Source organism: Leptopilina boulardi, unplaced genomic scaffold, assembly GCF_019393585.1.
Source record: "Leptopilina boulardi isolate dan_hultmark-lab unplaced genomic scaffold, ZJU_Lbou_2.1 LbouV2_305, whole genome shotgun sequence".
In the NCBI taxonomy this organism is placed as follows: Eukaryota; Metazoa; Arthropoda; class Insecta; order Hymenoptera; family Figitidae; genus Leptopilina; species Leptopilina boulardi.
In genome coordinates this window covers 1,416,312-1,439,302 of record NW_026137869.1, presented here as the reverse complement: position 1 = coordinate 1,439,302, position 22,991 = coordinate 1,416,312, and the positions used below count along the sequence as shown (strand labels likewise).

Genomic DNA, 22,991 nt, shown 5'->3' with positions numbered 1-22,991 from the left:
GATTAAAGAATATAAAGAAGAAAATAGGTTTTATAAACAATTTCAACGAACTCAACTGTCAGATTTGGAAATTGGAAGTCACAGAAATGATCAGGTTACTTCCTGAATTTTGTCTTCTACTGTATACCCTTCACAGATAAAACACTTAATTTTATGAAATTCTACATTTATTTTAATTAAAGAAAATCTTTTTATCAATAAAAACTTTTTAAAATAGAAATCAAGTACAATTTTATTAATTAAAAAACTTCCGCTATTTATAAGCGTATGTTATGTTGGTAGAAGTGAAAAAATTTAGTTTTTGTAATTTTGAGTTGGCATTACTGTTCATTGCAAATGGCGTCGTCAGAAGGAGGAGGACCTGTTTCATGTGTGAGAAAATTTTTTATTTTTTTATATTATATAGTTAAATCAGAACGTTAATTATACTTTTTCATTGTAATTACATTTAGTATTTTAAAATTACAGATAAATCATATAAGTTTATTGAGGGCTGTAAAGAAAATTATATTAAATTGAGATAAAATTTTTGCGACAAATTATAATGTGGAAATTTTAGCATCGCAATGTCAAACAGATAAATACAGGTAAAACTATATTTATAAACTTTATAATATAATTTTCCTTCATTAATTATCAATAAAAAGTTTGGGAAAAAAAAGAATTAATGAAAAATAAATAAATAAGCTTGTATCAAAAAAGAGTTTTTATTATGTTGGTAGAAGTGTAAAAGTAAAATTTTTTTTTATAACTTGGGTTGGCAATGTTGGCATTGCGCTTCATTGCAAATGGCGTCTGAAAGTAGAAGAAACGTTTTTCGTTCAGTGCGATAGTTTAATCTTGTAATATTATTAGCATCATAATGTTAGTTATATATATTTTTATGATACTTCAGTTCAGTATTATATGAATAATCGAAAAATCATAAAAGTTTCGTGGCAGCTATGAAGAAAAATAATGATTTATGTAAAATTTTTTCGACAAAGAATCTAACCTGAAAATTTTAGCATCGCAATGCTGAACAGATAAATACAGGTAAAACTATATTTACAAACTTCATAATATAATTTTTCTTTATTAATTATCAATAAAAAGTTTGGGAAAAAAAGAATTAATGAAAAATAAATAAATAAGCTTGTATCAAAAAAAAAAAATTTATTATGTTGTTAGAAGTGTAAAAGTAAATTTTTTTTTTATAACTTGGGTTGGCAATGTTGGCATTGCGCTTCATTCTTCATTGCAAATGGCGTCTGAAAGTAGAAGAAACGTTTTTCTTTCGGTGATAGTTTAATCTTGTGATATTATTAGCATCATAATGTTAGTTATATATATTTTTATGATACTTCAGTTCAGTATTATATGAATAATCGAAAAATCATAAAAGTTTCGTGGCATTTATGAAGAAAAATAATAAATTTATGTAAAATTTTTCTGACACGAAAACCTAACCTAAAATTTTAACATCGAAATGTTAAACAAAAAAAATAGAGGTAATGTATTAGTAAAATCGTAATATATAAAATTTTTATTTTATTAATAATAAGTATAAAAATTGCGAAAAAAGCGAATTTAATTATATATATATATTTTCTGATAATTAAGTTCACAATTATATAAATAACTTTAAACGGATGAAGGTTTCGTGGCAGTCAGAAAGAAAAATGATAATTTTAGATAAAATATTTTCGACAAAAAACAATCTACAAATTTTTACATTACAACTTGTTGCGACTTGTTTAATATATTATGATTTCACATTACCGCCTTTAGGTGGTATTTTTAATGCTAAATAGTTGAATTTTTTAAAAAGCTGATATAAAAAAAAATTATTAGAAAATAAATTTATTAATAATTATTGGATTAGTAGTTTAATAATTATTAATAAAATTGGTAATTTTTTTTGTTCATTATTGCTCACTATAGACATAAAAATGGTTGAAAGTGACAAAAAAATATCATGAATAAACAAAAAACAACTGTCATTTTTAATACAAGTTACAACAATATATTTTAATAATTAAATTCAGTGTGATATAAATTTTCCTAATTTCAACTAATATTTGTTGGTAAATATCAACATTTTTAACTTTTGGTCCTTGGAATTTAACCTAAAAATAATTGCACAACCAATTTCATATTTCAATCTGGTTCCGCTATGTATTTGTCCGCCGTATTTTAGAGACAAATTTTAAAAGCAAAATTTTATTTATATTAAAATTCATATTTTATGTTTATTTATTTACAGGGTTAAAAGAGAAGAATAATATCATCTCAGAAAAAAGGCCCTTTCGGCGTCAATTCTTCTCAATTCAGGTAAATATATTTGTTTATAAAAAATAAGATTTTACAGAATTTCTAAATATTAAACATTTTTTTCTATAAAAATTATATTTTACATTTTAAAAACAATTTTTACATATTTTTGCAAATTGTATAAATTCTCAACATTCAAAGATATACAATTACAGATTTCTATAAATTATTTATAATTCGAAACTGTGAACCAGGCAAAATATTTTTTTAGCAATGTACATACATAAAATTGAAACTTCTTTTCCAATTTGATAAAATTATTTAATATCTAGTTTTATAAATAAAGATTTCTGTATTTTTATTTAAACAATTTTTTTTTATTTGTTTTTACAGAATTTAGACTTGGAGAAGAAATGGATGAAATTCTTAGCCATATAGAGATGATATGACAAATGAAAACTTCTACAAAATCTTCGAATAGGTGAGTGCCTTTTGATACAGAAAATTATTATTTTACTTATTTACATACATTAATTTTTACATTAAAGTTTCTTAATTAACAAAAATGTTGTAAATTAATTAAAATTTACAAAAAAAACTGTCATTAAGAAAATGTTTAATTTTTATAAAATCAACTTAAGAAATAATTAAATTAATTTTATGTTGAAAATCTTATTTTAAGTTTATATGTAAAATAATTTTTTTGCTCAATTTACAAATGTCCAATCATGAAGGATGGGTGTTTGTTGCGGAGCTGCTCCTGGAGGAGATCTTGCATAGCTGAGTCGCAGTTCTATGTATGTTTTTCATAAATTGTTTCCCTTAATTTTTGTATTTTAAAATATTTTTAGATGTTATTAAAAAAATTAATTTAATTAAATATTTAGAAATAACAATAACTATTGTTTAAAAAAAAATTGAAAATTATAAACAAGTTCCAGTACCATTACAAAATATTAATATTTGTAATAAAAAAAAAGTAGTTCAAATTTATTCTAATATTTATAATTGTTGATACAATGTCAAATGTATCATTTAAAAAATTAAAATTTAGAATAAATATTTCTTTTTACACATATAACATAATTAATTACCATATATTTTTCAGTCAGTTGGTCCAGCAAAGGAAGGATTTGTCTCATTGAAAAAGAGGATATGCTGTCATCGTAATTTTTATAAAACGCAGAAATTCCCCTTTATAGGTGAGACTTTTTTTCCAAAATTTTTTTAGAAATATCAATAAATAAAATATAATAAATAAAAAAATAAAAAAATTATTGTGATATTTATAATTGATCAAATTTATATATTTTTTCAGGTAATTGGTCTAAAAGAAGGAAGTCCTTTTGATAAAAAGGATATGCAGTCATCGTATCTCTAACACTACGCAGAAATCCCCTCATATAGGTAAGTCTTTTTTTCAATACAGTTAATTTTATATACAAATTTAAAAATTATAATTTACAAATCACACAAAAATTTGTAACTGGGTTTAATTATATTTTAATTAATTAATTATTTCCAAATTAATGTAATAATTTTTTTTATTTTTTCAGCTCCATTCCAATTTTTTAATTATCTCAAGAGACTAGGAAGGATGTGGAAGAAGAAAAGTGGCCCCTGCAACATTTTTTTTTTATAAAATTTTTTTTTCTTTTTTCTTATTTTTTTTATAATATTTTTTTTTTGAGCTCCCGGCCTCACGCAGAAGTGCGAGCAAGAAAGAGGGATCCTCGGGAGCTGGCCCTGAAGCGCTCGAGAGTGGCAATGACGTTATTGTCCCGACGAGGGATGATTCGCCGATCGGTGAGTCGCTTTTTACTTAACCCCTTCCCTGTTTAAAAGTTTTTTTTAATAAATTTAATTAATTTAATTTAATTTCAATTCATATACATTTAAAATGGACTTTTTTAGATAATAATTTATTAATTATGGAATTTTCTTAACTTTTAAAAAAAGTAGATATATCACAATGATTCAAATAAAATATTAAGATTAAAAAAAAACAGGGAAGGAATTTTGACAACATGGTGACACCACTGACAAAATTTATTATTTTCTAGTAATTTTTAGGAGTAATCTACAAAAAAAGCATGTGATATTTTCGGAAATTTAGCCCCTTTAAAATTTGTAACACTCCCTGCATCTTAAAATATTACAAGTTTTGTGGATTACTACCTTAATACTATGTAAATCAATATTATTGTCAATGGTTTTTTTTTCATTGTTTATATATGTATGTTATTTATTTACTGTGTTTTCAATATTTTTAATGTTTTGTAATTTTTTTTTTGAGTCAAAGTATAATTTTCTTTTCTATTAAAAAATTAAATTATTTAATTAATTAATTTTGTTAAAAACTTTTCAAATTTGCATATTAAATTTTTTATTTAATTCTCAAAAATTAAAAATTAATGCATGTGGAATTAAAAATTAAAAGTTTTTGATAATTTTTTTAATAATGAACTAATTAAATATTTTCTTTTCAGAAAAGATCGCTCAGGTGACGGTTGCGTCCCGGGACGTTAACCCTAGTGTAGGTAAATTGCACCTGGACGGTATTAATTTAGTTCGAATATTTCTATAGGTGTAGGGAATTTGGGAAAAGTAGTAAAGAAAATTTTTCGTTTTAAATATAGCTGTAGGCAGGAAAAATCGGAATAAGTAGGCAAATTTTCTTTTTCGTTTTAAATATAGCTGTAGGTAGGGAAATCGGGTAAAAAAAATGTAAGTAAAAAAACAAGTAACTGGAGTACCAGTGAAAATTTACTTTATTTCAATATTTTATTTCTTTTGTCACTATGTTGTCTTTTATATTTAAATGTTTTGTAAATGTTTGTGTTTTGTGTACGTTATCTAAGTGTTTTGTGAATGTCTTTAATTAATCATTATTTACAGATGAATCAACGTGGTGAGCAATAATATTTATTTTTCATTTCGTTAATCATTTATTTTTTTCAGGAATTAGTAATTTATTATATTCTTAATCTATTAATATATTTACGTATTACTTGTACTATATTTATTTTATATGAAAATTGTATTGAAATTATATCCTATTATCTCTAGTCAAATTAGTTAACATTTTAATTCATTTAATTTATTTTTTTGACTCTTTTAGTATAAATATGAAATTAAAATTTAAACAAAATGTTAACTATTTTTGAATTAGAGAATACTTTGAATTTGAAATTGAATTTAAATAACAAATTTTATTATTTATTTGCTATTGCAAATTTTTCGGGTCCCTTTTTCATTGTAAAATTTAATATTCAGCATTGCGATTGTTTAAATCGCAACTGTTTTGAATTTCGCGCTTTTAATTGAGTTAGGTGGCAACCATGATTTGGGTGTATCATGCTGGCAACACTGAATGACATTCCTGTGTTTGCCCAGTGTGCCCACACATGTATTGTGGGAAGTGAATTAAATTTTTACTTTTTTACAGTATTTTTTAAACAAAAGTGCTATAATTAATTATCAAAATGGTGATGTACAATTTTAAAAAGGTCGCTGTTGTGCCAACAGCAAAAGTAAGTAATTTACAAATTTTTAAATTAATCTTTTTTAATATTTTAGCGTGGCTCATCAAGCTCACGTGGTACTTGCTTTTTTATTGTTTATATTGATTTTACATTAATATTTTAAAGTTTTAGTTATTATTTACTTTATTTGTTTTTTGTGATCTATTTTTTAAGACTAACAATAACTCAAAATATGCATTGTTTAAAATTTTTGAAATTCCTAACCTAACTGTTTGTGACATAACCTATATTTATAACTTAATGTTTTTTTTTCTTTTAATAACAATTCTGCATGCTTGTCAATTTTTATCAACTAATTTGAAATGAAAATTAATAAACAATGAATTCTTTTTTTTAGGATTTTATTGATATTATATTATCAAAAACACAACGAAAAACACCAACAGTAATTCACAAGAATTATAAAATCTCTCGTATTCGTGCATTTTATACAAGAAAAGTAAAATTCACTCAACAAAATTTTCACGATCGACTTTCACAAATTGTTCAGGAGTTTCCGAAATTAGATGAGGTTCATCCTTTTTATGCGGATTTAATGAATGTTTTGTATGATAAGGATCATTATAAATTGGCTCTTGGACAAATGAATACAGCAAGACATTTAGTTGATAAGTAAGTAATAATGAAATGAAATTTATATTTTTAAAATTTACATAGACAATAGCAATATAAATTTAATATTTAATTTAATTTTCTAATCTATTACAATTTACATTTTTCAGCGTTGCAAAAGATTATGTTCGTCTTTTAAAGTATGGTGACTCTTTGTATCGATGCAAACAATTAAAAAAAGCAGCACTTGGACGAATGGCCACAATTATGAAAAAACAAGCCAACAATTTAACTTATTTAGAGCAAGTTAGACAACATTTGGCTCGATTACCAAGCATAGATCCTTTTACTCGAACGATTATAATCTGTGGTTTTCCAAATGTTGGAAAAAGTAGCTTTATAAATAAGGTAATTTATAATTAATTTAGAAATATAATTTTACTTAAATTGCTTTTGCAAAATTAAACTTATCAATTAATTTGAACTGTATTTTTAAAATTATTTTCATTGAATTTTAGATAACTCGAGCTGATGTTGAAGTTCAACCATATGCATTTACAACAAAATCGTTGTATGTAGGACACACAGATTATAAATATTTGCGTTGGCAAGTTATAGACACACCTGGAATTTTGGATCATCCTGTGGAAGAGAGAAATGTTATTGAAATGCAAGCAGTAGCAGCTCTTGCTCATTTACGTGCTGCCGTTCTCTATTTTTTCGATATTTCTGAGCAATGTGGCCATTCACTGGATGAACAGGTGAGAAAAATATAATACAAAAGAAGGTGTTTTTTTTATATCTTAAAAAAAACAATTATGATTTTTCCATAATTCTCATCATTTTAAACTATATTCCATTGTTTCTGGGTTATAACAATTTTTACAATGCTGAAGTCCTCAACGTTTATGATGAACGATTAAAAAACAAATTATTTTTTAAGACGGAAAATTATAAAATCTTTTATTTAAAAAAAAAATGTTTTCTATAATTTGTTGATCATAAACGTGAACTTTAACATCGTCAATTTTTTTCTTCTATTTAAGAAAATTTTTTTTACCGCTTTTTTTCTATTTGCTTTTTTTATTATTTCTTGAGAGAAATAACTTTTTGAGCATTATTTTTCAAAAAGTGAATTTTTGTGTGTCTGTCGGTATGTGTGTATGTAAGAAGAACGATTCTGAAGAAAATTTATTTAGAAGATATTTTGAGAATTGAAAGAATAAATACAGAAAATTATTTTTTTCGTGTTCTTTTGAAGAAAGGTAATTAAAGTTTCTTTTTCTATAATTATGATTCTCATTAATATATATATAAATTTATATTCTTTGTTATGTATATGAAACAATTTTTATTTTACACTATTTTTGATAATAAATCATTTATATTTTTTCTTAGATGAAACTCTTCAATTCAATAAAGGTGTTTTTTACAAATAAACCACTCGTGTGTGTTGTAAATAAAGTAGACGTCTTACGTCTAGATGATTTGTCTGAGGAAAAAAGAGCTATTGTAAAAGAGCTTGAAGAGGACGAGAATATTCCGTTCATTGAAATGAGTACCGTGTCAGATTTTGGCGTAATGGAAGTTAAAACTGAAGCCTGTGAACGACTTTTGGCCTATCGTGTCGATCAAAAAATTAAAACTAAAAAGGTGTGTATATTGTTAAATATTTTTATAGAAATTTAAATTTTTAAAAATTCTTTTTAATTATTTGTTGTCTATAATAATTTTCTAGGTTGAAGGCCTGTTGAATCGTTTACACGTTACTCAACCAGTGCCAAGAGATAATAAAGTTCGTGCTCCTTGTATACCTGAGTCTGTTCTTAAAAAGAAGCAAGAGGCCGCTGCTAAAGCAGAAAGAAAACGAAAATTGGAACGCGAAATTGAAGAAGAAATGGGCGATGATTATGTACTCGATCTTAAGAAAAATTATGACATCGAGGGAGATCAGAAGTTCGATATCATTCCTGAAATGTGGGAGGGTCACAATATTGCAGACTACATTGATCCTGATATTTTCGAGGTATGCGTTTTTATACCCAATTACTTTTCTCTACAGAATTATTAATTTTCTGTTTATAATTTAAAAACTTTTGTTTTCGATAGAAATTGAATGAGATTGAGAAAGAAGAGGACATAAGATTAGAAAGTGGTTTCTATGATCATAAAGTTCCTGTATTAAGTGAACAAATGAAGGAAATTTATGAGCTGGCTAAACAAATACGAGAGAAGCAAATGGTTATTAAAGACGAATCGCGAATTAATAAGGCTTCAACGAAACCAGTTATGCCTCGTACTGCTGCTGCTAAGGTTCGAGGTCGATCTGTGACAAGATTGAGAGAAGAACTTGGAGAACTTGGAGTCGACATGGAAGACACAGAAGACGTAAGAATTATTCTTTAAATCTCATATTAATTAATTCAATTTTGTTTTATTTATACAAAATTAATTATAAATTCGGATATTAATTGCGCTTTTCTTTTAGGCTCACTTTACGAAAACGAAAAAGCGATCGAGGTCAATTTCAGAGCCTGATGCTAAGCGTCGACGAGTTGATGTTTCGGCATCGAGAAATCGCAGTGTTTCCAGAGCACCAAGAGATGAAATGGGCGTGAGGGATGTTGTTGTAAGTATTTTTTTTACAATTACAAAAAGAAATTCTTTAACAAAAGTTCAAAAGAAAAATTTTATTTAGAAAAGAAACATTATTTAAAAAAAAATTATTTTTTTTTGCAGATGAAAACTAAACTTAAAAATATTGCTCACAAAGCGATTTCCAAGAAGGTTAAAAAGAAGGGTCTTAAGGGTGAAGCTGATCGTTTCATTGGAAATAAGATGCCTAAGCATCTTTTCGCTGGAAAGCGGGGTGTTGGAAAAACCGATAGAAGATAAAAATAGAAATTATTTATATTTAAATTGTATTAAATATATTGTTATATATTTAATTAATGGGCAAATCAATGGAGTATATCAATTTTCAGTGATATGATTTTTTGTTTTCTTCTTAGAGGAAGATAAATTATAAAATTAAATTAGAATTATTTTTTTCAAACTTCTTTGAATTTTTTCTCTTTATCGTGTTAACAAATGAAAAAGATTCATTTTTAATAATTTTTTTATAATTCATATCACTCGACGAAAGTTAAAAAGAAAGGTTTTAAATTTAAAGCTGATAAAAATATAACAATATATTTAATTTATAAACATTTATATGATTTAATTTTGTTTTCAATTGAGAATATCTCATGTAGCTTATGTAAATAAATAATACTGTATTAATAAGTAAAATTATTACTATTTGTTATTTATTTTAATATTTATTTAAATTTAAAAATATTAATGACAATGCATGTATTTTTATAATTATATTTAATTTATATAGTACTTTAATTTATATATTTCGTAACATAATATTATTTTTAAGAATAATATAAATAATTGGAAAAATGGGAGATTTGAATTCTAGCGGGAAATTAATGCTGTACAGAATATCTTTTGACGTTTGTTTGTATACAAACGCAAACAAAAGTTTCATTATATATTTACTAATTGTAAGTTTATTATTTTTCAGGATCTTTAAGTATGGTAAATAACACAGATTCGATAAATTTAAAAATATGATAATGTTTGCTCATCAATCACAATTCATACTGAGACGCTTTTTCAATGAAATCAAATGTGAGTAATGAAAAATTTAATTCGAAAATTTCTTCTTAATTTTAAATATAATTAGTTCAAAATAATTTTGAATTACTGCAAGTAAATTGTTAGTAAAAAATGTATTTTATTAATAAAAATATTGAGAGTGACAATTTGGAATAATTTTAAGAAATAAAGCTGAAATAACAATTATTCTAAAATTTCAGTATTTTATCTTTTGGTAAAGCAAAATTTTAATATTAATTATTTTTTTAGATTCAAACATTATTGGCTACGAACGTAAAAATAAAAAATGGACCTTTTGGACAGTGTTGCGCAATCGGGACAAAAGTCTCAAATAAATACTTATCTTGTATACGTGAATACACTGGGTAATGTCAGTAAAACTGACGATGTCAAATTAAGAGCGGCTCAAGAAATATCTGAAAATCTTGATCTCATTATACTTTTACCTCAATATCCAATGTTTCTCGCAAGATTCATGAAAATTGTTAAACCAATTCTTTTGGATGTAGGTGGAATACAATTTATTTCTGAATATAATATTCATCAAACAAGAAAAGTAATTCTTGAAATTTTATACAGACTTCCAACTGACGAATATTTGAAACCCTATATTACGGATATTTTGAAAATTACTTTGAAATTATTGGAAATCGAGAATGAGGAAAATAGTTTAATATGTCTGCAAATAATGTCGGAATATCGAAAAAAGTTTAAACCAATTGCATACAAAGAAGTTCTACAATTTTTACAATTTGTGAAGAAGATGTTCGATGAATTTACAACAAATTATGTGGAGGTAATTCAAGCTAAATCTTCTATAACAATAAAAAATCTTGTTAATTTTAATATTGAATCTACATTGACAAAAACATTTATCATAACTGCTATTCATACAAATGAAAAGGACGAAGATGGAAATTTAATTACATATAATTTAATACCGAGAGCAAAATTATCATTGAAATTTTTGCAAAAAGTTCCTTTATTTCTTATGACATTACGTTTATTATATAAACAACATATTAGTGATATTCTGTTAGAAATTTTCGCTTTAATTATAAAATTTATTACTCTTAAGACATGTGACGAAATTCTTAATTGCAATCGAGAAATTCTTTTCGAATTTGTTGGAGTACAAATAAAATGTCTTATGATTGTCGCTTATAATATGAAAGACTTTATCGATATAATTTTTGAAACGGGTGCTGCATTATTTAAAGGAATAGTGGATTTATTACGAGCATGTCCTACTGAAGCGACACATTTTCGTAAAGAGATTTTCATATATTTCCGATATTTTATTGTGTCTAAATTTCAAAGACACTTTCTTCCTCACATTGATCAATTATTGGATGAAGAGCATTTATTTGGTTCTGGTTATACGGCTAATGAAATTTTGAGACCATTTGTATTTAACGTAATTGGAGATTTTATTCATCAAGTGAGACATATACTTTCTTTTTCGCATCTTACAAAAGTTGTGAATTTTTTCAGTAAAATTCTTAATGACTCTAGATTACCGGCTAATGTTGAAAATTTATCGTGTAAAATTCTCAACAATCTTATTGAGTGTGTGAAAAGTCGATCTGAATCTGAGGATTTAATTAAGGGACGAAAAGTTTTACAAAAAATGCTTGAGATATTTATTTTAAAATTGGAAACAATTGTAAAGGATGTGATTCCAATTTTTACGAATGCAAAAACACTTACGAGAACGTCACAAAATTTACATCAAAATATAGTGGAATATAAAAATATTATTAAATGGATTATATTAGGAGTGCAGGAAATTGTGATTTTTAATTTTAGTGATAAATTTGTTAAACTATTTGAATCGAATGATATGTTATTGCTTTCGCGTTTTCTCAAATGGGGAATGGAGTCTTTAAATTTATATATGATTGGTCGTTTGGCAATGGATGCGATACCAAAGAAAACAAATAAGTTGATTCAATTTCATGAGGCAAAATTAAAGGAGGAGAAGCAACTTTTAGAAAATTTCGCTACAATATTTATGTCAATGGATTCTTTGACATTTCATAAAATATTTACCTCGGAAATTGACTTTATTGTGAATCAAGTGATTAAAAATAGAGAATTTCTCGCAATTATTAATTATCTTCTTTTGGATCAAGGAAAATCATTGGTATTCGGTACAATTATGATTGAATATCTTTTGGAAAAAATGGATCAAGTTGGATCAAATCATGTGATAAGTGAATTATATTTAACTTTATTTAAAACAATTTTTGGAAGTGTTGCATTTTCACCTGAAGAAAATAAAGAGATACTTCGTTCGAATCTTCATAAAATTGTCAAACGTTCATTGGATTTAGCTGTGAATGCAAAGGAGCCGTTGAATTATTTTCTCATTTTACGATCACTTTATCGATCGATTAGCGGTAGATCAGAGGAAATGTTATATCAAGAATTTCTTCCTCTATTGGCGAAATTAATTGAGGATTTAAATAGATTTCAAACTGAGTCTCATAAGCAGGAGATACAGGAAATTTTACTTGAACTATTTCTTTCAATTCCTGTGAAAATTGGTTTTCTTTTACCGTATCTTGAAAAATTAATGATGACAATTGTTCACGCCTTGAATGGAAATGATGTTTTAATTAGCGATGGTTTGAGAATTCTTGATATTTGCATTAATAGTCTTGAATTTTCATTTTTTCAAGATTATTTGCAAATTGTAGCCACTGATTTGATACAAAGTCTCTATCGCATTGTACGTGAGTCGAATGATGAAATATCACAAAAGGCTTTTGAAATTCTTGGTAAACTTGGTGGTGAGAATAGAAAAGTATTGATGTGTCCTCAAAAATTGAAATTTGTTGATCGGAAGATGAATTATCCGTCTATTGGAATTTCTTTTGGGAATTCGACAATTAGTTTATCGGTGAAAAACATTATTGACACTGCTTTTTCAACTCTTAATTCTGATGTTGATTTATTTTATAAGCAACAATCGTGGAGAGTAATTAATTCTTACTTGTCGGCTACTATTAAAATTGAGGATGATGAGAAAACATTGAGCAATTTGTTTGATCAGACAAAATATAGAGGAGAAATTTCAAAGACTTTGTGTTACATTAAGGAAGATGTGATCGCGAGGGAAGTTCAGAAAATTGCATTATGTGGAATGTTTATTGCAGCTGCTGAAGAAATATCTCTTGATTTTGATCAATCAGTTTTTGAAACGATGATTTCATATGTAAGACATTATACAATGATAATTGTTGCTCGAGAAATTTGCTTACACAAGGAAGAAGATGAAGAACGAATTTTGAATGGACAAAATCCTCTCGTTTTGATTGATGCTCTGAGAGATATTTTGAAACACGAGAAAAAGGAATTCTTTAAAGTTGCATTTCATATTTTGGAAACTATTTTCAAAACTGCAATTTCTATCGTTGGCTCTTTAGAGAGAGTTTGTCAGCTTCCCTTTATGGAATATTTATGCGAAAAGATGACGTCCCTTTGCTACGAGAATCCTTGGTACTCGAAACTTGGAGGTTGCATGGTGATTGAATTTTTAATGCAAAAAATTCCTGTTAAGTGGCTTCTTATTCATCTTATTGTTTTCGTCAAAGGATTAATTTTCGTAATCACGGATCTAAATGAAGGAATTGGAAATGGAACCATAAGCGAGGCAAAAAGAAATTTAGAAAAATTACTTCGAGTTTGTTTTGAAAAAACAAAATCTAATTCAGAAACAATAGATTCTCAAAATGAACTTAATGATCTTGAAAATAATATGATTAATGCAGTAACTCGAGAATTATTGTTACTTATTACATGTCCACGCACTATTATTCGAAAAGAAGCAATAAAATTACTTTTTCTTTTAGCTGAAATTCGAAAAGTGACTATAACGAAAATAATTGGTCCACAAAGAGAAATACTTATGGATGTTATTCCTCCGATGAAACATCGAATGACCCATCATCCCGTGGATGTTCAAATTGGAGTAATGGACGGAAACGCTTTTTGTATGTCTCAAGCTCCCTCATTATTTTTTCTCGATTCATCAGTGAATGAACACATGATTTTTTACAATGATCTTGTGCAAATCATTGAAAGAGATGACAATCAATTAAGTAGAGAACCTTGTTATGAAGATAATACTGATTTTATTCCTTTGAAGATATCTGCCCTTCGAGCTTTCACTCACTTTTTCTCAATAAAAACTCTCCAGGATAGTGTTCTTCAAATTTTAATTAATAATCTAAAACATTCTAATCTTCAAATTCAAGAAACTGCCCTTGAATGTTTGAAAAAATTATCCTCCATTTTACAACTCAATGAAAAAATTATGTCCAAATTTGTTGAGCCATTGCTTAATAATCGAGAAATTATTGATCTCAAATTTTTAACACATTTTTCATATCTTGTAGAAATTGTACCCATGAGTAATGATCAATTTTGTAATAGTTTGATTATATATTTGGGTACATGTTTAAAAAATTTGAAAACAGAACATGCAAATAGAAAAATAAAGGAAGAGATTGATGGAAAAATGAAAATAGAATTGGATAAAAAAATACGTGAATTAGAGAAAAAAGTGATGTTGGATGAATCAGAGAAACAATCATTTGCAGAATCAGAAAGAAGAATGATGGAAGAATCAAAACGAAGAAATACAGAAGAGAAACAAAAAAATATTGAAACTTTAAATGATATTGTGCAACAGATTTTGAAAATTATTGAAATCTTTCAAAAAACATCAGTAGACTTGGAAAAATTCATTCCAACATTGTGTCGTTTTTTTTTACAATCGGAAAAAGATTTAATGAATCAGATTTTAAATCCATTTCATCTTTCATTTGCAAGATATTTAACTCGATATCCTGCAAGTACTGTGGATTTTTTATTGAATCACGATAGCATTAGAAATGAGGAGTATGGTTTATTTTTGGAATTTATTTTGCAAATTGAAGAGGGAACGGTTTTCAAAGAGACACTCAAGAATCGATCAATTCGTCTCATGCAAATGTTTCTTGCACCAACACAAACTGATCTTAAGCTGAGCAAAGAAGACAAATTTGAAATTCGATTTCGAGCTATACGAATTGTTTCAATTTTAATAGATAGCGATGAAAAATGGTTAATGTCTCAAAATCAACTTACCACTGTGATAAAACAAATTTGGTATCGAAATGAATATATAAATCATCACAAAGACATTGAGAATGTGAAATCAAGTCATTTGATTGAACCAAAATTATTGCTCAAAGTTTTTATTCATTATTTGAAAAATAATTGTGACGATTATGATTTTCTTTTTAATATTCTCAAGATTTTTCGCATTAATTTTGTTTCTGATGTGACGATACTCAGTGATTTTCTTGAGAAAATTGTCGCTCAAACTTATGACATTCAATGGAAACGAAAAGCATTCTCCAAATTTCTTGGCAATTATCAAGGTAAAAAAGTGAGTGATGATTTAAAAGCTGATATTTTACAATATATTGTTCACAAATGTTTTGAGGCGAGTTTTAAAAAAGGCGAAACACTTGAATTAATAGGATCACCACCATCGCCCGATACAGACGATCCTAGAAATTTGATTTCTATTTTTGTGAATAAAATCATTGACATTGATAATCCCGGAAGTTTAAGTGATCGTTTGAGGGTGAGCATTTTTCGATTTTCTTGTCTTTTAATTGATCACGCTGGTGAATATATTCATGATGATGCGAATAATAAAAAACAGGGAGTGAAACTTCGTCAATTGGTACATTTTGCCTGGCCATGTTTATTAAGTAAAAATTGTTTTGATCCAATTAGCAAATATCATGGTCATTTATTGCTTAGTCATATTATTCGCAAATTCTCCATTTCGAAAAGTATCATCATTCATGTTTTTATTAGTCTAATGCAGGCACACACAACAGAAACAAAGCAAGTTGTGAAAGAGGCTCTCGATATTTTGATTCCAATTTTTCCCCATCGAATGGAAAATGGATACAGTAAACTTGCACAATTGACGAGAAAAGTTTTAATTGAAGAAAGTCATTCGAGATTTTCACTTTTACATTGTCTTCAATTTGTCGTTAAACATTTTAAAATTTATTATTCAGTGCGACATTATTTGATTCCTATTCTTGTGAATTCAATAAAGAAAATTACTGAGATTTCCAACACGGAGAATAAGAAATTAGCCATTGATATTGTGGAAATGATTGTTGAATGGGAAATTCAGGAAAGAAATGAAGAAACAAATATTATTGATGTTGTTGGAATTGAATCGACAAAAATATTTGACGAGGGATCATCAGGATTTAAACGAATTGTGTTACAAAATAATACTCCAATATTCATGACCATGGAACCACAATCAATGAAACGTGTCGAAAATTTCTATATTGACAAGATTTTGTATTTTATTTTTAAATTGGCTTGCGAAGTGCATGATGTGAATACTCTACAAGGTGTAATTGAAGAACAACTTGTAAAACGTTCTGCAAATATTCTCAAGAGAATTTTCATTTTTGATATTTGGTCACAAGATGGGAATAATGTTGATTTTCGTTGGTTGGACAATATTCTTTCAGAATCGAATTGTGAAAAAATTTACAAAGTTTTAGAACTTTTAGCTTTCATATTACGAGGATTGAATGAGAAAGCGATATTCTACATTTTCAAAAATTTGGAAAATGGATTATCACTCTGTTTATTGAGTGATGATAAAAAAATTCTCAAATTAATGCAAGAAATTCTTATCAAATTGATGTGTGTATTTCCAATTGATCCCATCGTATCTACAATATCTGGAGAAAAAATGAAAATTTTATATAAATCTGTGAGGCAAGTTTTATATACTAGATTGATTGCTTTTGAAAATAACGAGGCATCATTGGAATCATTAGCTCCTTGTTTGATGATGGCAAAAGCAGTCTACACTAATAATGTTAATTATCTTGATCCATTGATAAAAAATATCGTAAATGTATTTCAAAAAATAGTAAGATTTCATCTCGCAGGAGTACGAAAAGATGAAACGGAGTTATTCATATCTCTTGATTTATTATCGAATCGGATTGGAATGATGTCATCAAATATAAGACAATTGTTTCTAAATTCATTGTCTGTTTTAATTGAAAATACTTCCAGTGTACAAATTATCAAAACAATTTTGAAAATATTTAACTATTGGATTAAAGATGATTCGGAAAATCAAGATTCGATTAATCAAAAATCTTCATTATTCATCACGATGCGGAAAACAATTAATCAACACTTCTCTGATGATTTGGAATTGAAAAATAGTTTTCTTGAAATTATCTATTTGATTTATGAAAATAAAAAATATCAAAGAATATCAAAGTTAACTTCGGATTTAGAAGTTGTATTTCTGGATGGTCTGCGCTCCAGTCAACCTGAGATTAGAATGAAATTTTTTTCAATTATCAACGCATGTGTTAAACATACTCTTAAGGATCGATTGGAATACATTATTTCTTCATTTAATTGGCAATTGATGGGCCCTCATTATTGGATCAAGCAGTGTATTGAATTTTTGTTGATCGTCGCTGATCCAACAACTCGAATTCAAGTGACAATGAAAGATATTCTTCTTCCGAGTGTAAATAATTTCATTAATTTAATGGAAAAGGAAGATCTAGTAACTATCTCTGATTTAAATTTATCGGATTTAAATAAAGTTTTAACGAAATTAGAATCGAATGTAAGTTTCTTGAATTTAGACTCGACTGTTGATCTATTGACTTTAGAATCAAATGTCGATCCATTGAAATTAAATTCAAGTATTGATCTATCAAAGTTAGACACGAGTTTGGATTTACTTAATGTTGATTCAAATTTAGATTTATTTAATTTATATCCAAATTTTGATCTTTCGAATTTGGAAATGAATCTAGATCTATCGCATTGCGATTTAAATGTAAATCTCTTGGATTTTGATTTGAATTCAACGATTTTAAACTCAAATGTAAATTTAACGAATTTAGAGACATCTAATTTACCTAAAAATAATACAAGTGCGCGGGAAATTAATTCCGAGCTCAATGAAATGATTAGTAAGCATATGGAATTTCTCAACTATCTAAAGAATATACGAACGGAAGTATTTGTCTCAGCGACGATACATTTATGTCACATGAAAACGAGTCTCGCGACTGAAGTTTGGAAAGAAATTTTCCCAAAAATTTGGACAGGACAAGTTGATGTATTATCATTTATATGTGATAAAATTCATTTTGTTCAAAAAGATTGTCAATCAAGCGCAATGATCACATTTTGCGAAGCTTTAGTTGATTGTAAACCAAAAATTTTAATAAGGCCAAAAATTATGAATTATCTTGGAAAAACTTACAATCTTTGGCATCAGATGACACTTAATTTGGAACAAATGATTAAGGAGAATCAGTTTCATCAGGAGAATTTTGATTATTTTAATTTCGATGAATCGGAGACAAATTCAATTCAACAGGAAATTCTTGATTCTCTCGCCGATATGTATAATCGATTAGGTGAAGATGATATGTGGTCAGGTCTTTGGAAGAAACACACTTTCTTTAAGGAAACACTTGATGCGACTGCTTTTGAGCAACAAGGATTTTTGGATAAAGCTCAAGAAACATACAACATGGCTGTGGGAAAATTTAGAGGAGATGATTTTACATTTACGAGGCAAATGAAAAATGAATCAAATCGATGGGAAAAACGATGGATTCATTGTGCAAAAGAACTCAATCAATGGGATTTACTTTTAAATAGTGGTATGAAAAATGCTATCAATGATGCAATGTTTATTCTTGAAATATGTTTCCAAACTTCCAATTGGTCTACAATGAAGGAATATCTAGATCATCTTAATGAAATTCCATCTGATCAACATTGGAAAATTGATCTTTATCGAGGTTATTTGTCTATTTATGGTGATGAAAAAAATTTGCAATTCATTGATGATTATGCAATTAATGCAACGAAATTGTGTATTCACGAGTGGCGTAAACTTCCATATATTGTTGGTGGTGCACATCTTCCACTTCTTCAGGCAGCTGAAAAGATCATCGATCTAAATGAGGCGAAATTTATTCATCAGAATTTAGAAGTTAATCGACTTGTCAATTTAAAGAAAATTATTAACACTTGGACACATCGATTGCCAACAATTGCTGATGATCTCAGTCATTGGTCAAATATCTTAACTTGGAGGGAATATCAATACAAGTCGGTGATTGATTTCTCTTATTTGCTTGCTGAGGAAAATATTTCTAAAAATTATATTCACACTTGGGCACAGTCTGTCAATACTTTTAGTAAAATAGCTAGAAAACAAAATCTTTCATCAGTTGCTCTTGATTCACTAACAAGGATCCATAAAGTTAAAAGTGTATCGATTGTTGATTGTTTTGAGAGAATTAAACAACAGGTGAAATGTTATTTGAAAATGTATTCAATGGGTGAAATGAATCGTTTACAAAATGCTCTTGTCTGTATGGAATCAACTGAAACTCAATATTTTAAAAAAGAAATAATCTCGGATTTTCATTCGCTGAAAGGAAAATTGTACACTTTACTTGGCGAATCGAATGAGGCAAATAAAGTATTTTCTTTTTCAATTGAAAAGAACGAGAAAAATGCCAAAGCCTGGGGACTTTGGGGTGAATATTTTGAAAATGTTTTTCAAACAGATACAAGTAAAATTGAATATACAAAAACAGCTGTGTCTTGTTTCTTAAATGCCATCAAATATTCATCATCAGAAAGTAAATGCAGAAAATATATTGCAAAAATTCTTTGGTTTTTTAATTATGATGATGAGGGAATGAATTTATTTAAATTAGTCAATGAACACGCAATGGAAATCTATCCAATTCATTGGGTCTCATGGATACCGCAATTATTAAAATGGCTAATTCGTCCTCCTGGTGGTGAGATTCTTGATTTATTGAATGTCATCAGCAAAATGTTTCCACAAGCAATGTACTCGCAAGTTAGGACACTTTATGTAAAACTTCGATTTAAAAAGCTTAAGGTTAATAAAAAGAAAATTATTCCATTAAATGAAAATGACGAGAAACATCGTTTTGATGATAAAGTTTTGGAATCAATGCTCAAATGTTCGAGAATTATGAGAAAACTCATAATCATTCATCCAAAATTAATTTCGTATTTGGAAAGAACTTTTGATCAAATTACCAAGCTTAGGGAAAATTGGTTACATGAAATATTAAAACAGATGCAGGAAATTTTAATGATAAGTTATCGTGTTGCTTTTGATAATAAGGAGAATATCAGTGAGGCTAGAGTTACATCACAAATATTAACTATTCTTCGAAAATTGATAGCAAATGTTCGTGTTGAAGTAGGAAAAATTGCAAATCACTGCAATATAAATGCTAGACAAAATCCAATTTTTTTCAAATTGAATAAAGAATTCGAGCAGGATTTCAATCTTGTTAATAAAAGTGACAAATTAATACTGAATTTGATTAAACGATTGAAAAAATGGATTGTTATTTTGGAAAATGGCACTAAATCTTCATTAAGGTAACTTTTGTTACCTTAATTATTTTAAAATAAATTAAGTTTAATTTGCCTTAGTAAATTTAATTTTACAGTAAATTTAAATTTCAAATAAACTGATTTTTAAAAAATTTGAAATTTACAATTTTTTAAATATAAGAAACTAATTTATTTTATGTTGTTAATTGATTTAATTAATTGTCCTTTTTTTACAGATCCTTTCTACTTGAGAAAAAGTGTCACAACTTGGCCAATTTTAACTTTGAAATTGCAAAAATAGGACTTCCTGGCTCTACTCTTTTACCAAAGGTACAATTTTTTATTTATTATTTTTTATGCATTGATTAATTAATTTATTATGTATCTTTTATTTGTGAAATAATAAAAAATATATTTATTTTCAGTTTTCACATTATCATGTGACAATTGTGAAATTCCTGCCTTGGGTAGATGTGATTAGACACAAATTCTCAATAGCTCATCGAATTTGGATTTTGGGCAATGATGGAAAACTCTATCCTTATTTGATAGTGAAAAATGATCATTTTGCCGATGACAACAATTGCAGAGTTTTGCAACTTTTAGAAATGTTGAATTTAAATTTAAAAAAGCAAAAAGAAACTTGCCGACGTTTTTTGCAGTTTACGATTCAAAAAATGATACCATTACATCCACAAATACAATTGATTGAAGACAATCCAAATGCAATTAATTTTATGGAAATTTTTAAACAGAGCTGTGATAAGAAGAGAATATTACATTATGATCCAATTTCAAAATATTATGATTTAATTTTAAGTGTTGAAGCAAGATGTGCTGGTCTCAATAGAGAAAATTTAAAGTCAATTTTTAATGAAGTGCAAAAAAATCTTGTTCCAAAGACAATTCTCAAAGATTGGGCTGTGATGACTTTTCCAAGTTCTACTGATTATTGGACATTTAGGAAAATGGTGATTTTTTTAATGAATTTATTAATTTAGTTTATAATTTTCTCTTCTTTCTTAGTATATATTTTTGTAATTTATTTTTTTGCAGTTTATATCGCAAATTTCAGTAATTATTTTCTCACAATACGTCTTTCACTTAACAAAACTACATCCTGATATGATGAATTTGAATCTTGACACTGGATTAATAAACGTCAATTATTTTACATTTGATCTTGGTCAAATCTCTGGGAATCTTAATGCGAACGAACTAGTTCCATTCCGTTTAACACCAAATATTGCAGAATTCGTAACTGATATTGGTGAGTTTAGAAATTCGTTTTCGCAAAAAATAAAAAATTAACGGCTTTTCTAATAAATGTCGATTTAAACAAAATTCTATATTTTGTAAAATTTATTAATAATTTATTTATTACTACTTTACACTGTTTTAATTTAAATTTTAAATATTTTCTAATTTTTAATTTTTATAGGCATATCAGGTCCTTTGACGGAAAATTTAATAGCCAGTTCACGTTGTTTGGCTCAACCTTCATATCAAATCAAATCCATTCTTCATGCAATAATTAGAGATGAATTTATTGATGATCATATCAATCAACAGGACGACAAAACATTTGTGGAGAAAAATAAAGAAATAATACGACGAGTGACTAAAATTGTCACAAGTATTTCGACAAGATTGAATTCCCTTGGTCATTTTAGTGGAATTGACAGTAATGTAAGAAATCTTTTAAATAGTTCTAGGAATATTGATAATCTTTGCCAAATGGATCCATCATGGTATCCATGGCTTTAAATTGAATAGAAATTATTTATTGAACTCCATTTACAAATTGAAAAATTAGATGAAAAATTAAATCTATATTTAAAGTTAATTGAAAATTATTTATCGATAGTTATTCGATAGAATTAGTTAAAACAGTTGAATTTTAATTATTTTACAATGAGATAAACATATTATCTTTAAAGATTTTAATTTTATATATAAAATTATGAGATTGACGGAGAAATTAATTTTTTACTCAGGAATGTGCCAAATACAATATTTTTTTACTAATGTTATAGAAAAAGACCAAAAACTCCTCAAGAATTTTTGTGATATTAAAAACTCTTCGATTACACTTTTATTTAATATATAAATATAAAATAAAAGTAAGGTGGAATATTATATGAAAAAAAATATTTGCCTTACATTAGAATATTTCGTATTGTAATTATTAATTTATTTTGTTTATTTACATTTTTGTTTATTTTTATATTTTTCTTTTCTTGAAATAGTTTACAATTTTTAAAAAAATTTTATTATTATTTACATTTTTATATAATTCATTATTCATTCAAATTTAATTTCTAGCAACTTATTAGTTAAAATTAGTTTAAATTGTTTTATTATTATTTTATTAGTAATATAAATAATATATACGATTAATATAGAAAATATATTGAATATTTGTAATAGTTTATTTTATATGTATTATTACACATTTAAAAATTTGCGCCACTCGTGACGCATGCGCGT

The 22,991-nt window shown here is 26.7% G+C and overlaps 2 protein-coding genes and 1 long non-coding RNA gene across 4 annotated transcripts; all 3 read left to right on the top strand.

Annotated features, from left to right (window-relative positions):
• The first annotated feature begins 344 nt into the window (after positions 1-344).
• On the top strand, positions 345-1,127 carry LOC127283032 (uncharacterized). The gene is made up of 3 exons (XR_007843289.1): positions 345-370; positions 469-587; positions 1,036-1,127. It is a non-coding gene; the product is annotated as an uncharacterized LOC127283032 (long non-coding RNA).
• A 4,491-nt stretch (positions 1,128-5,618) lies between these two features.
• LOC127283017 (nucleolar GTP-binding protein 1) lies at positions 5,619-9,644 on the top strand. The gene is made up of 9 exons (XM_051307654.1): positions 5,619-5,786; positions 6,136-6,410; positions 6,521-6,758; positions 6,869-7,111; positions 7,749-8,003; positions 8,089-8,376; positions 8,460-8,738; positions 8,839-8,979; positions 9,090-9,644. The coding sequence occupies exons 1-9, from the start codon at positions 5,739-5,741 to the stop codon at positions 9,243-9,245; spliced, it is 1,923 nt and encodes a 640-aa protein (XP_051163611.1). The 5' UTR covers positions 5,619-5,738; the 3' UTR covers positions 9,246-9,644.
• A 1,177-nt stretch (positions 9,645-10,821) lies between these two features.
• Positions 10,822-22,673, top strand: LOC127283009 (transformation/transcription domain-associated protein-like). 2 transcript variants are annotated; one of them, XM_051307640.1, is made up of 5 exons: positions 15,667-20,546; positions 20,738-20,831; positions 20,927-21,472; positions 21,558-21,771; positions 21,943-22,673. In XM_051307640.1, the coding sequence occupies exons 1-5, from the start codon at positions 15,904-15,906 to the stop codon at positions 22,266-22,268; spliced, it is 5,823 nt and encodes a 1,940-aa protein (XP_051163597.1). In that variant the 5' UTR covers positions 15,667-15,903; the 3' UTR covers positions 22,269-22,673. The 2 variants fall into 2 exon arrangements, 1 of the variants encoding a protein (XP_051163597.1); XR_007843280.1 differs by lacking the exons at positions 15,667-20,546; positions 21,558-21,771; positions 21,943-22,673 and adding an exon at positions 10,822-15,660 and having other exon boundaries at positions 20,927-21,074.
• The last annotated feature ends 318 nt before the right edge of the window (positions 22,674-22,991 follow it).